The sequence below is a fragment of the Leptinotarsa decemlineata genome, unplaced genomic scaffold (genome assembly GCF_025532065.1).
Source record: "Leptinotarsa decemlineata unplaced genomic scaffold, Ldec_3_MD MMD2_tig00026330_RagTag_RagTag, whole genome shotgun sequence".
Classification (NCBI taxonomy): Eukaryota; Metazoa; Arthropoda; class Insecta; order Coleoptera; family Chrysomelidae; genus Leptinotarsa; species Leptinotarsa decemlineata.
The window spans coordinates 3,307,697-3,322,114 of record NW_027412690.1 but is presented as its reverse complement, the minus strand read 5'-3'; the positions used below and the strand labels follow the sequence as shown (position 1 = coordinate 3,322,114).

Sequence of the window (14,418 nt, the reverse complement as noted above, 5' to 3'; positions counted from 1 at the left end):
TTTTAGTGTTGTATCCGTAACGTGTTAAAAAATTAATAATAACATTTGATGGTAATTTTCTCTTTCTTTAGGTACCTCTAATTAACTTATAAAGAATTGGATAAATGAGTTTGAATAAAAATTGGATGAATATAATACATAATAATATTACTTTGAATATTATCTACTTCAATATTTCACGAAATATATGTTTAATACAATATAATACGCACAACGAAAAAAAAGGTGGATTCTGGCAATTCCAGTGAAATAAATTATATCTAGACATAATTTTTAATCATGTAATGTTTTGTAAAGAAAACTATAAAAATATTAGTGTAAGTATAGAATAGTTCTGTTCTTACCTTATTTTTGATACATAAAATAAACACAGATGTTATTATTTTTCTTCACGGCACAATTCGAATTTCTACTTATAAAACACTTTTTATCGTTTTGAAACTATGTAACACTTTTATTTAGTCTCACATCAAATACTATTAGAAATTATACTATAGGAACATGGAGCGAGATTGCGTCGCAGCATAGGTATGTGATACTTTGATTAGTTTTCTTTTAAGGGGAAGTCCCGAGGTTTCTGACCGGGGATTCCTCGCGATTGCATCTCAACGCCAAGTATTGTTGCCAGATTAAATTAAAACGAATGATAAGAAACGACAAAGATGATAATTTTTTAAAGAATCAATTTTATAATAAAACATAATTTATCAGAAAATAAAATATTTTCAGAAATTTTTCTTTCATATGCTTTCGTGCTCCGAAGAGTTAAATACCTTTAGGTTGTATTATCTATAAAAAAACCATGACGTGTACTTTTGGATTTTCCATAATTTTTTAAAATTATTTTCGGCTTTGAGGCGCGAGGCCCTTTGCACCGCGAGGCCGTGGGCGGTGGCCCACACTGCCAACGCCTTACGCCGCCTCTGTTTGAGGGGGAAGATAAAGAGTAAAAATTCAGATTTTTTGCAGATTTACTATTTGAAACATAAACTTTCAAATGAGGACATCAAAAATTGTAAAATGAGCCCCTTTTGATCCTATTATATTTCCTCACATAAACACGTACGATTTTTGAGATTATCAAATTTTCCATTTTTATTATCAATTTGAAAGACTGTAGTTTGAACTTATACCAAATACCTATTCTTCCTATGATCTAAAATTTTATTCAAGGATTTCGATCCTCTGAACTCTGGCAGAATAACAGTGTCGCAATTTCATCGTGGTCTGGATGCTCTGGCATTGAGCGGAAAGCAGAGGTTCTTCTTGTCGTTGTCTGATGTCGAGGCCGTCATCAACCAGTACCGGGACCCTTGCGATCCTACGAGAGTATGCTGGAGAACTTTCGAAGATGATATCGATCAAGTTTTTACCGTAAAGGTGGGTGATTTATCGAACGTACCTAATATGTATTCAAAATTGTTAAAGCTTTCGCAGCCGAGGTTTTCAGTGTTATATGATATTCACGTTGAGAAGAGAATGACGTCACAAAATGACAAGTTACGGCGTTGCCAACATGTGCACTATTTCGAACTTTCAAATTCTTTTGTAATGTCGATTTCTTTTATTGCTATCAACCTTACTTACTATTAACTTACTTAGTTGAAGTACACATTTGTTGGGACTGTTTCGACAAAGCATTGTCGAAACAGGCATATTGAATATACGCAGGTCTTGTCAAAAGAAATTATTAGTTCTGAAAAGAAAACAAAGACTGACACTTTAAACTCTGTTATTCAGCAATACCATGAGAACAACCAGTATCATAAAACAATGAGTCTGTTAGACGAGTGGTTTGTATTCATTGATGATTGTTCGATTGGTATTGCTCAAAATTCAAAAAAAAATCAATATAAATTTTGTTCAAGACATGGTTTCGCTATAAGTCCAACTGATGCTTAGGATCACAGGCAACAACTAACATGAATATATGTACTTTTCAGCAAACAAGTGTTACCAATCACACTCGGCGGCATCGCGCTAACGAGGCTACTAGCCAGAAACACTAGTCCACGGTTTAGTCCCATTTTTGAGTGTTATGTCGTAAATTAGTCTTGACAGTTGTAGTATTTTTGGTATAGTCGAAGTAAACGATATTGTGCGGCATTCTCAAAGGCAAAAAAAACCAATACATAGATGAAATGAACCAGCAGCGACCTATTCAACGTGGACTGTAGACTTGTCGGTTCGTATTGGATAATATTTACTAACCGAGTTTTATTATTGGCTGAAGAGTCATAAAATTGAATTTGAAGTCATGTTACGGTCATGCGGGGATGGTTATCGCCGTCGTGTTCATTTCAGGGACTGATTGCGATTTGAGTGTTGACATTCGATAATGGTGCAGTTATAATTACTCAAAATTTTTGTTATCTGTTTGAAATGTGGCGTCCTTGGACAAGTACTAATAGTTATAACGAGCGTGATAACAACGCAGCCTTTTCCAGTGTAGTGATTCCAATAGCTATGGTGAACAATGCGAAAAAGAGATACCAGTGAATAAGATTCGGATGCATTTGAATATTGAAACACAGAGAGTATGTTTCAATGTATATAAGAATCTACAACTCAAGTTTGGTTTCGAGAGAAACATACTATTACAAGCAACATCAAACATTTGACCGAAATTCCTTTCTCAGCTGTACGTAAAATAGACAAACCTTATGAACACAAGACGCGATGTGATACAGGATTACCAAAACCTTTAGATGTTCATTTAATAAAATCATTGAAAAAAACAATATACGACTATTAGAAAACCAAATAAAATTCCTACAACTGAAATCATAAAGAAGAAATTGAATACTTCCAGCCATAATGTGAGCTGATGTAACTAAACTCTTCAGAATTGGATAAAGAAACTAGGACTTAGATTTAAAATAATAAAACAAACGTCAAGCAGTTATGGAAAGCAGTAGAATCGTGGAACTTCGTAACAATTACTTAGAACAAATAACTAAATATAGACAAGAACAACGGCAAATTTTCTATTTGGACGAAACTTGGTATGACACTTACGACACAGTTACAAAAGGGTGAACTGATGGTTCGAGAATGTCTACGCCTAACATGCCTGCAAACAAAGGATCGCTACTATTCATTGTGCATTGCGAAGGAAGTAAAGAATGGGGAATGGGTTCCGAATTCTTTGAAATTATGTGGAAAAAACTTGAGGACTGCAATATTGTGAAGTGAAGTGAAGTGTTTTTAAAGCGATCGATATTGGATCAGTTTTTTCAAAGGTGCGATGAACACAAAAAGGCATATATAAACCCAATAATATATAAATCAAACCTCGCAACACACGCCATACAAAACAAACATAACTTTCCCCCACCAGAGAACATAAAACAAGTCAATTAGGGAAACCGCATGGACATTTGGGAAAACTTAAACATCCATAAATTTAACAGTCAAAAATCACTTATCGAGGAACGAGTACAAATCAAAACACAACAAGACCTAACATTCAATATATTAAACAAATCAACATACACGCCTAGAAACAATAAACCTAGAGAAGATTTTTTTTTCAATTAATAATTAATAGAAGATATAAAGCTTCAAATCCTTTTTATAAAATTTGATATTGAAATATATATAGAGAGATTTTATCGAGTGGATATGATATAAAACCGCGGATACGTGTTTCTGGCTATTGGCCTCATCATCGCGGTGCAGCCAAGTGTAAAGATGGGCAACACTTGTTTGCCGAAAGCAGGAAACAACACATATGCACGGAGTCAACAACAGGAGCCAACCGCACATTTGTGGTTCCACGCGGTTTGCCCCACTTTTGGAGTGTTGTGTCTACTAATTGTTTAATTTTTTATTTTTATATCATACCCACTCGATAAAATCTCTCTTTGTATTTATATCCTAGACCCGGATGTCACGCAGGTAGCTATAGCTGCCTACGTGGTCATGTTAGATGTAGCCTGGGAACCACTAACTGGAACCACAAATGTGCGGTTGGCTCCTGTTGTTGACTCCATGCGTATGTGTTGTTTCCTTCTTTCGGCAAACAAGTGTTGCCCATCTTTACACTTGGCTGCACCGCGCTGATGAGGCCAATAGCCAGAAACACGTGTCCGCGGTTTGCCCCACTTTTGGAGTGTTGTGTCCACTAATTGTTTTATATATATTAATATATATATATATATATATATATATATATATATATATATATATATATATATATATAAATCCAATAACAACATCAGACCATATTATTGAAACGATACAGAGTATTAATGAATTCAATTTGAAAGAGATATATTTTTTGGAGAGATTAATTTTTGGAAAAGGAACTTTTTGCCTTTCCACTTCTTCATCTTCATACAAAAAAATGTGGGAATCTTTTAAAGAAAGGAAGGAAGCATTCTATTTCAAAAAAAGGAACTCTATACAAAGATGTGCATGGAAATGGGTAACTTTCAAACACAAACTGGAAGCCCTCTTTGACTTTCATTAGAAACATTTTTTACATGAAAGAAAAAGTACTTTATAAACAACTACGTTTATATGTACACTAAAAATTATACAAAAAACATTTTTTTGATTCAGTTTGTATTCCAAATATTTGTTATGGAATCGAATCAGATAGGTATCATTCACAGGATTGCTATACAATATAGTATGAAGATGGAAAAGTAAAAAGCCAAGACCTCCCTTTCCCAAATGTTAATGAATTGTTTTTGTTGAGTTTTTCAACAGCTGTAGAATACCATACTCCTCGATAAAATGCTTTCCTTGGGAAAGTTAGTCCATGAAACATTTCTTTATCGTATTGTGTAACAAATAACTATGAATTCAAAGAGACTTGAACACAAAAATAAAAAAAAAATATATTTTAGGAACTCGAAAAAGTGCCGAGTTTGAAAGTTGACCCTCCTCCGCCAGAAGTCAGAGAATTACCGAGAACCGGCGGCAAAAACTGGCAATCGGTTAATCCTTCGACAAGGGATCTGTGTGAAGCGGCCGTCGACAAAGTCAAACAGAAGATCATCCATAGACGGATACTGCTGAAGCCCGTTTTTAGAGATTTCGATAAGTACGCCGATTTTTTTATATGATATTAACGTCGATCAACACAAATTTCCCAAACTGTTTCTCACAACTAACACGATAAAAAGTTTCAAAAAGTGATAATCTAAAAAAATTGAAGAATAAGGTTAAGTGGTGAAACAAGTCATCAGCGATATTCTCGCTGAATGAATTGAACTTCGCCTTTTATTTCCAATATTTCATTTCTAGGTAAAAATTATAAAAAATATGTACTTTTTTTTGGAAATAATAAAGACCATTATTATTATTGAATAGTGATCTTTGACATAATATTCAATAATACTATGATGGTTTATACAATAAATTATTTATACAAGAAATATTCATATACAGGGCGTTCCATAGAAAATTTGACCCCCCTGTAAGTCAGAAACGGACGTGTATTTGAAAATTTCAAAGAACACAAGAACACGTCGATTTAGTGGACTTTGCAGTTTTGTTGTGCCCTAACACTAATTTGGAAGTAGTCTTCCATTACGTTTCCCCACGTTTTATTTCTTTAAGGAGCAAAGAACCAACTTTGTAAGTCAGGGACGCCTATAGAGCTTTTGGCGCCCAAGTAGCACATAAATTTGGCGCGCTCCTCGAATTATTTTGAATGTTCCAAGAAATGAAAGTAAAATGCAAAATCATGACAGAAAAATATAAGAATATAATAAACAAAAGTCACTTTGTTCGAAGCCACATCTGTTTAAATCTGTTTAAAATCTGTTTTTCCGTTAATCAGATGTCGCCCCCATGCGAACGACAACTCTCAGAAGTTGAGAAACTTGTGCGAGCTAGGGACTAACGAGGTCTTACCTTTTAACGTGTGATTCCTAACACATGATCGAGAAGGGTTATCAATAGAAATAACTTTTATCAATTGTGAAAACCGTTTAAAGTATGTAAAATGGTAATGAATTTTTAGATCACTTACTAGTTCCTTACTTTTTTCCTGAATATAATAACGTGAAATTGTAGCGATATTCATTTATTAATTTTATTCGTTAATTTTATAAGTATCAGATAAAAGATGAAAAAACCATGAATTTCGTTATGTTATCAAAACTGTACATTCTGCATTTATATTACAAAGAATGAATCACAAAAAAATCGCCACATCTACCTCTTGGAGCTGGGGATTATCTGACTGAATTTTGATGAATCATTTTTCTTGTTCTGTGTGCCTGCCGGCCACGCAAATGCAAATGCTGGCTGTCCCTTTATAGTATGGAACTTTTGTTGGAACTTCTGTCCAAGGGCACCGAAAATTATGATCCAAGGCTCAATTGATTCGGAATGACGAAATTGCAAAAGTTATAAAGAATTCAGTAAAAAAAGGAGGGTTTGGTTTTTTGCAAATATCTCGGAAAAATAAAAAAAATAGATTTTCCACTTTGTTATTAATAATCAAAGACGTTAAAAAGTGAAAAATTCTATTGAATTAATGCATTTTTTTAATATCCAAATTTCGGATATCTTAATATTTTCCGAGATAATTGCAAAAAACCAAACCCCCCTTTTTTTACTAAATTGTTTATAACTTTCGCAATTTTTTCGTGCCCCTCTTGAAATTTTTTATTCGACCCACTGTTGCCAGCAGAATGAATATATGTATTGGGCTCCATAGCACTATCATGGAGAAAATATACCACACTATTAGAACGGTATGATTGATAATTGAAATAGAATATTTTGAAAATACAATATTTTGTAAACTTTTAAAAATAAATCTACGAAAAATTGTCCCCACATTCCTTTTCAAATAATAAAATATAGTCCATTTGGCAGGATTGTATTAAATCTGACAATACCAGATTTACGAACGACGTCTATTTATAGGTTTGTTCTGGTTCTAACATCCGAAACTGTTTGGAAACTGCGCAAGACATGATGCGTACAAACAAAAAATCTCACGGTCCGAAATAGTATCGGACACTTGTTTAAACCAGACAGAACGCTTTTGAGGAGACCACTGTGCCACCTATCGTATATATCAAGAGATGAAGACGAGAACATACTATTGATCATGTCCATTTTGTAATGTAGCGTATTCTTATAGTCAGTTCAAATGTTATCTACCCTCAATCATCAATTATTCAAATCAAATAAATAAAAAAACATCCTAGCAAATAGCCCAAACAAATTTCCACATGAATGCGCATGAGCAACAGTTCAGCCTCGAGAGCAAGAACGATTCGGGACGGTTCAAAACAGTTTAGGATCATTTCGCTGTCGCAACCAGAACAGAGGATTTATCAGTCCGAAATTATCCTCAATAAACCAGAACGCTTTATATCAACTGCGCATGATCCTGACGTCCTAGAACCTGAATTTTGTAGAACCATAACAAACCTTATGGCGAATATCGATGCAGCCGACTTGTGCCAGTAACTTTTGAGAAAGCGTTTTGAGAAACCAGCACTCTACATTGTTTGAATATCTTGAAATGACGGTGTTATTATATAATGGGCAATACGGATTACGCAAAAATAGTGACACAGAGTCCGCAGTATTAGATGCCATAACCCACTTCCGGCTAGATTTAGATTCGAACAAAAATGTGGAGTTCTTTCAGTGGACCTGAAAAATCATTTTATACTGTGTAATATAAAATTATTCTAAAATTAATGCATAACATATTATTATGGAGTTTAGTTTATAATCTGTTTCAAAATTATTTATTCAATAGGAGGCAATATGTCTATATAGGCGACATAATTACTCCCAAAACAAAAAATGTGTGGAGTACTGTAAGGACCTGTTTTTTTCAATTCTTGGGCTACAGTAAATTCATTTGGTAAATTACAAATGTTTGCTGATGACACCACTTTAATTTACATTGGAAATAGTGTACAAGAAATTGAAATATTAATTTCAGTGCCATAAAATGTCACATAAATTTCAGGAATTTTCATATATGTTTATATCAAAAAGGTCTATATCAATCGATTCAAAAGATCCAATTAAATTCTATAGTTAAAATTTTAAAAAATGTTCCCATAATTGGGTTTTTATTCAAAATAAGAAATGGTGTACCATTGAAATACTTAAAAAAAAATTTTCATTAGTATATCCCAAAATTCAATATGTAATGTCAGTATGGGGAATGCCAACAAATTCCTAATTGAAACCAAATAAAAAACAAAATTAAAAGGTGTATATACAAGTCGAGCCTATAGTCAACTTGTATAAACCGAAAAAACTGTTAGATCTGTTATCCTAACATAAATTAAAATTATGTACATTCAAAGGTGACTTTCGAAATCATTGGTGACCATTCGTTACTATGTGACGTAAACTCTATTAAGATTTAAGTTAGAATTTGGCAGTACATACGTTTTTGTTTGAAGAAGCAAGTGAACATGTATTCGTGTAATGATACATACACTTATGAGTTCGAAGATAGGTTTGCTAGGTTTTCATTAAATACTATTCATGGTATTTAGATTCTCTTGAGATCATGCGTCATTCAAATTTCATTTTTCTTCAGACATAACAATGGTCACGTCAGCAGATCGCAGATGAGGCAAGCTCTCCATTCAAACTGCATCCTGCTTTCTGATGAGGAGTTGTTCGCTTTAGAAGAGAGATTCAACGATGATGTAGGTTTTAACTACTTCTGGTTCCTCAAAGATGTTGAATTTTCTTGCGATGAACCTTTGGTAAGTGAATTTTCAACTGGAACGTTCTCAACAACATTGTTACTTTGATAAATGAAATAATTTATAAAATGGTGGCAGAAGTGGGATTTTGTATTAGAGGAATTTGCGTAGTTATGAGTTACATAACTTACAGTATACCCAATTTGTTGCCGACACATTGAAATTGAACAAAGAACCTCCAAAGAAGAAAGTGCAAAGACAAGAACAAGACATCGTCAAGATCATGGCGAAGATTAAAGGAAAAGTGGTAAGAGAAAGGATTCGCGTAATGGAATTTCTGAGAGATTTCGACAGGTGCAACGAACAAGTCATAAGCAGAGATGATTTCAAAAGAGGTCTCTCCGTCTGCAGATTCGACCTCAGCGAAAACGAAGTAGAAACTCTGATGGAAGTGTAAATCTGTTCTAAGATTCGAACTGAATTTATCCTTCTTACATTTGGCTTTTATTTTTATAGATTCGCCTCTCCTTTGAGGAGAGAATGCGTGGACTACAAGAGATTTTCTGATGTTGTCGAGGAAGCGTTCACGCAACAGTGTTTAGAAAGGGCTCCTCTGCTAGTGCCAATACAACATGTCCCTACGAGGGATTGCGAGAAGAATTTCCTCAACTTCGATGAAAGGATCATGTTGTCGGTGGCATTGCAGAAGTTGTCCAAGAAACCGGATCTGCAGATGAACCTTTCTTCAGTGCTGCAGGTAAGTGAGCTGTTTCAAAAACATGACTGTTGAGAGAAAAATCATTGACTTATTTATTGTTAACATGTGGATAAGAATAAGAAAATCAACGTTAACAATGACAAGGCAGCTCAGATTGAGTTTTTGGGAGTTAGTGGATCAAAGTTTAAAGAGAAATGAAACTTTCTATGTTTTTTTTCATTCTTCATTATGATTTCCTCCCACGTAGTAACCGGCTACATCCATCAATTTGAAATGTATGGGCTCTGACAACCAGCTGTTGGTACCAGAATGGGACCAGATCAGGAAATCATAAAGAGTACTGACAAAATACCTCTGGAAACACATATCAGTAAACCTATATAATCGGATCGCCTGAGGAAATTTATGGAGGGAGGCTCAGAATAATTACAAAGTTACTTACCATAGTTGTACCATTAAACTTTGAGTTTAATAGAACAAATTAGAATATCTTAGTTACAGGTAATACAAAATGGGATGCAGCTTGTCATGTCTTTTGTCAATTTTGCGGCATTGGATAAAAATAGCAATTTGGGGAGAACCCAAATTATACCCTAGGATAATTTCTAATTGAAATTCGAAACATTCACCTCTCCCAATAATCCTACACAGTGAGATCTGTCTTATTCCTACCGAAAACAACTACTTCCCTGGCAAATATCACGGTGTACATTGGGTTATGTCTGAATGTACTTTGTGTATTAGGTTTTCTCGCAGTAGAAATTCCTGCGGATGATTTTCTTTCGTCTAGCAGCAGGACTTCGGTTCTCCGCATATACGAAAGTTTTGAGACAAGATACATATGTTTTGAAAGTACAAAAAAAGCGGAACTAGCACTGATGCTGGTCTAACGAACTAACTGAAATACATAAGTGCTGAAACCAGACATCATGTATTGGCTCTACACCATGGTGGTTGAAACAGAATAAGCACTTTTTCCAATCCCCACGTTTCGCTAACCAAGTTGGCGTCTTTATCTTCTGAAGTGTTTTTCTGAATATTCGATACCGGATATATTTGCCGCACCATCGCAACCCTGTCCCCGACGTTTTAATATCTTGAGACGTTTTTCGTCTAGGCTCTTTAAAATTACCTACTTCTGCTAAACTTTCTCCAGTTTGGTAGGTTACTTGATCAAAACCTAAAAAGCTTTCGATAATTTTTGTTGACATTCCTGCATCATCGTAAGATAGAGTTACATATCTTACTGGAATATGCTTGGTAATGTCTTGTTTAGCATTAATTATTATTGATAAAAGCTGGGCAGACTGAAAGCGTTCTAAAATAATACTTTGTACTCTATTTGATAAAATTTATATTGATACTTTGTATACTCTATTTGATAAAATTGCTATTAGCACGTTTTGAATTGAAGAACACTTATGACGGTATTTTTCACCAGACACCAACTGTTGTAAAACTGGTTCGTAGGTACTTGCATAAAAAATCAATAATTGCTAACAAATCTCAGATGTTTGCTTGACATATTCTTTCGGTGTGACCTCTAAAGGCAAACTTTGACTTTATCAATGTTGAAGTTACATTCATAATGCGATTCAGAACCTTAGCCCATTTGTTTGATTCTTTTTTAAGCTCTGATGCCATCGTATAATCAACAGTTGTTCTTTTTTTTCATGTAATAAACACTACGCATGCTTTCAAATGAGTATGACTAAGCTCATGTTTTGTCAAGTTTTTTGATAGGCCTTGCCAGTCTTGAACGCCCTCAATCCATATACTTTTTCACTCTGCAAAAAGCCTCACAGTAGACTGCATCTTTTTTTAAAGAAAAGCATAGACATTCTCGCTTTATTTGCAAACCAGTTTTGCATTTTTTTTGAGGAGTAATTCACAGAAAACGATCTGTTGTTTTGACAGGGTTCTTTAGGAAAAGTACCCTTTGGCTGATATGGACAATTTCTCATAATATTTTTTTATCATCTAGCTAATTAGGAAAATTGGTGAAATCTGTAGGACACTTTTCTGAAATATTCAACATAAAACTATTATCTTTGCAGTTTTATCTCTATCGCTTCAGGCCAGGTTTTCAACTTTACTTTGACTAACAGAACGTGAAGAATCAGCTAATTTAGTGGACGTGCATTATTCAAAAATGATGTGTGACACGGAGTCAGTACTATTATCGCTTATGTTGAGCAGAAACATTTTACTAAGTCACTACCACTATCACTATGTTGAGCATGGGCAGACACACTATCACATCTTTGACCGATTATTAGAACCATTTTTTAATGATTCAATTGCTGTTGGGGTCTATGAGAAACATAAAGAAAGTAGGTAATGGGAGGAATGGACCCAAATTATATCCAGAAGACTATGACAGGTGCAAGGGACCTAGTACAGTGCACCAAATTATCGGAATAGATGTAAAGACGAAAGCCAGGGGCCACATGGCAATAAGCCTATGAGGATGCAGGTCAAAAAGCCTATGAGGATGCAGGGCAATAAGTCAGACGACTCCTTAGTAGTAGAAAAACAATTCTGAATGATAATACCGACTGCCTTTCGCAAATCAAGTGACAAGAATCCACATATTGGGATCAATTTCCATCTGGAAATTGGTACCAGTATCTAATGTTGCTGTTGCTAAGTGTCTCCATACTTGAGAAAGCCATGCAGCTATATTGAGCTGGAGTTCAGCTGAATTAATTTAGCTTTACTATTAAAACATCAGCTACTCCACCCAAAAAACATTATAGAAACAGTGACGAAGAGTTTACATAAAAAAAATAAATACTAAATGACTTAAAACTGAATAAAAAGTAGTGAGAAGTACCATTTACAGAAATAAAGTTTTTTTTAAGAATCCTGGACAAAAACAAGTGAGCAAAATATATTTTGATTTCAAAACATTTTAAACATCTATCTCTGTTATTCCTTGCTACAAATCTATCAATTTAAAAATTGACTTTAATTTATATTTTTTTTTGCCATGTTCAATTTATCAACTTATTCGATAACAATACATATATTTTTGTTACTTTATTTGAACTTAACAAAAAATAAATAATAATTTCCCAAAGAAACTTTCCCTCAGTTCTAGAGGACATTTGATGACAACATTCAATTTGCCTCTAAATCTTTTCGTTAGAGAGAATATTTTTAAATGAATAACTAAAATATGGGAAAACTTGTGGATTGATAGGGCATTTTCTCCTTTCCTTGCATTTCAAACACGTCGGTTTTTCATTTCCATCCAAAGTTTTTTCTCTTGTGAACAAATACAAGCATTGCCACACACTCAATTGGTCGGTTCTTTGTGGTATGGAGAGAGACAAGTCCCAGAAAAGATCAAAGGTTACTGATGAGTGTCCACAGTGTGTGCATTTTATCGTGAATTTCAATTGACCAACGAAATTATCTACAATCTTAGAGTTATGCATCCTCAAATATATTAAGTTAAACAATGTGATTTCAGAATTTATATTTTAAAATGGCAAAACAGTTAAGTATCAGAAAAACGTTAATGAAAGCAGGTGTATTCAATGGATACCAAGGAAGATAATCAAAACTCACTAGAATTGTTAATATTTTGAACTGAAAGAACTGTCATCATGAAAAATGAACGCCGTTTCCTTCTCGTTGCCCCAAACTATGAAACAAAAACAATTCACACACCCTAAAATAGCAGGAATTGTTGAAAGTATCCGTTTTATATACGACCGTAGGTGTGATGTCGCTCGTGGACGGTAATTTAGCAACTCCTCTTTCCTTTCTATTCTCTCTTATTAAAAGTTACGACCTAAAGGAAAACAAAATAAGGCAATCTATCGCATCATATAAAAAAATATGTGTGCCCAGTCGAAATTGACACATAAAAATCTGTTCATATTAATGTTTTGTTAATCGATATCGTTCACGGTCTTGTCTTACGATTCAGTTGCTTTTGGATTGCGAATGTACTTATAAGGCATACTAATTTTATCTTTCTTCAAACATGATTTGTCTACTAACTAACCTCTGTATCTTGCATAAATGTATGTCGGATATAAATCAATATCCAGCGTGGTGTTAGTTGGGAAAGTAGTTGTTTTCAGGCAGGCATATACCAGAACCTACGGTGTAGGTAGTTGGGAGAGATGAATATGTCAAGATTTCATTTCAAAATATTTATTTTCTTATTCAAATATGATTTCAAGATATAGTAAGGGGGAACCGGGAAACAATCAGGTTCTATTTATCCAAAACAAGCACTTTTCATAATCATCTCGACGCTCGTGCATTTCTGGTTCATGACAAGGATCAGAAGCCATCTTCAAGAACAACGACCTCAGAGATCTGTTTGAGGCCCCCTATTATTCATTATTTACATAACTGTTATACTGACCGTTTCGAAAAATTCGTAAGGCACAAATCTACGCAGATGATACTCAATTGTATATTGATCTGAATATGAAATACATAAAAATTGTAATGAGGAACTTCATACTGGTATAGAAAGGCCAAAGAAAAATGTTTTTTATCAGTAACTTGCCGTATTTAATAATTTTACCACGAATACAATACACTTTTATTGTATTCGGAAGGCCGTGGGTTCGATTCCCGCCTCGACTAGATATTTTTCTCGAGAGAATCAATCTGGTTGAAGCTGAGATTATTCTGCATGTTCGTATGGAGGCGACAGCTGATTAACGGAAAAACAGATTTTGAACAGATTTTTTAAACATGTTCTGTTAGTTCTGTTAGTTACAAATATGAGTGGTATAAAAACAAAGGAAGTTTTTATTGCTCATTTTTCAGAATTAATTTTTGTAAAATTTTATTAAGTAAAGATTTTAAAGGTTTTATTGAGCCCAAGTGATTCTTGCCTGAATTGAGGCAGAAACTACACTTATTTCATTTAATATATTGTGTAATAATCCTGTGGATGATATCTGATTGAATACCATAACGAAGTATTTGTTTTGAAAGTATTTTCCTTTCGTGTAAATCAATGTTTATGCGAAAATAACTGTTTCGAAAAGTTTTACAGTTTGTATTTGAAAG

General features: G+C 34.1%; 1 protein-coding gene across 1 annotated transcript in view; it reads left to right on the top strand.

Moving 5' to 3' along the window:
* LOC111506210 (uncharacterized) overlaps nt 1-14,418 on the top strand; it is a 32,911-nt gene that overhangs the window by 18,027 nt on the left and 466 nt on the right. Inside the window, exons 8-12 of the mRNA XM_074183032.1 lie at nt 1,174-1,380; nt 4,857-5,053; nt 8,543-8,714; nt 8,848-9,107; nt 9,171-9,411. Coding sequence (XP_074039133.1) covers nt 1,174-1,380; nt 4,857-5,053; nt 8,543-8,714; nt 8,848-9,107; nt 9,171-9,411 — 1,077 coding nt within the window. The remainder of the gene's footprint in view (nt 1-1,173; nt 1,381-4,856; nt 5,054-8,542; nt 8,715-8,847; nt 9,108-9,170; nt 9,412-14,418) is intronic.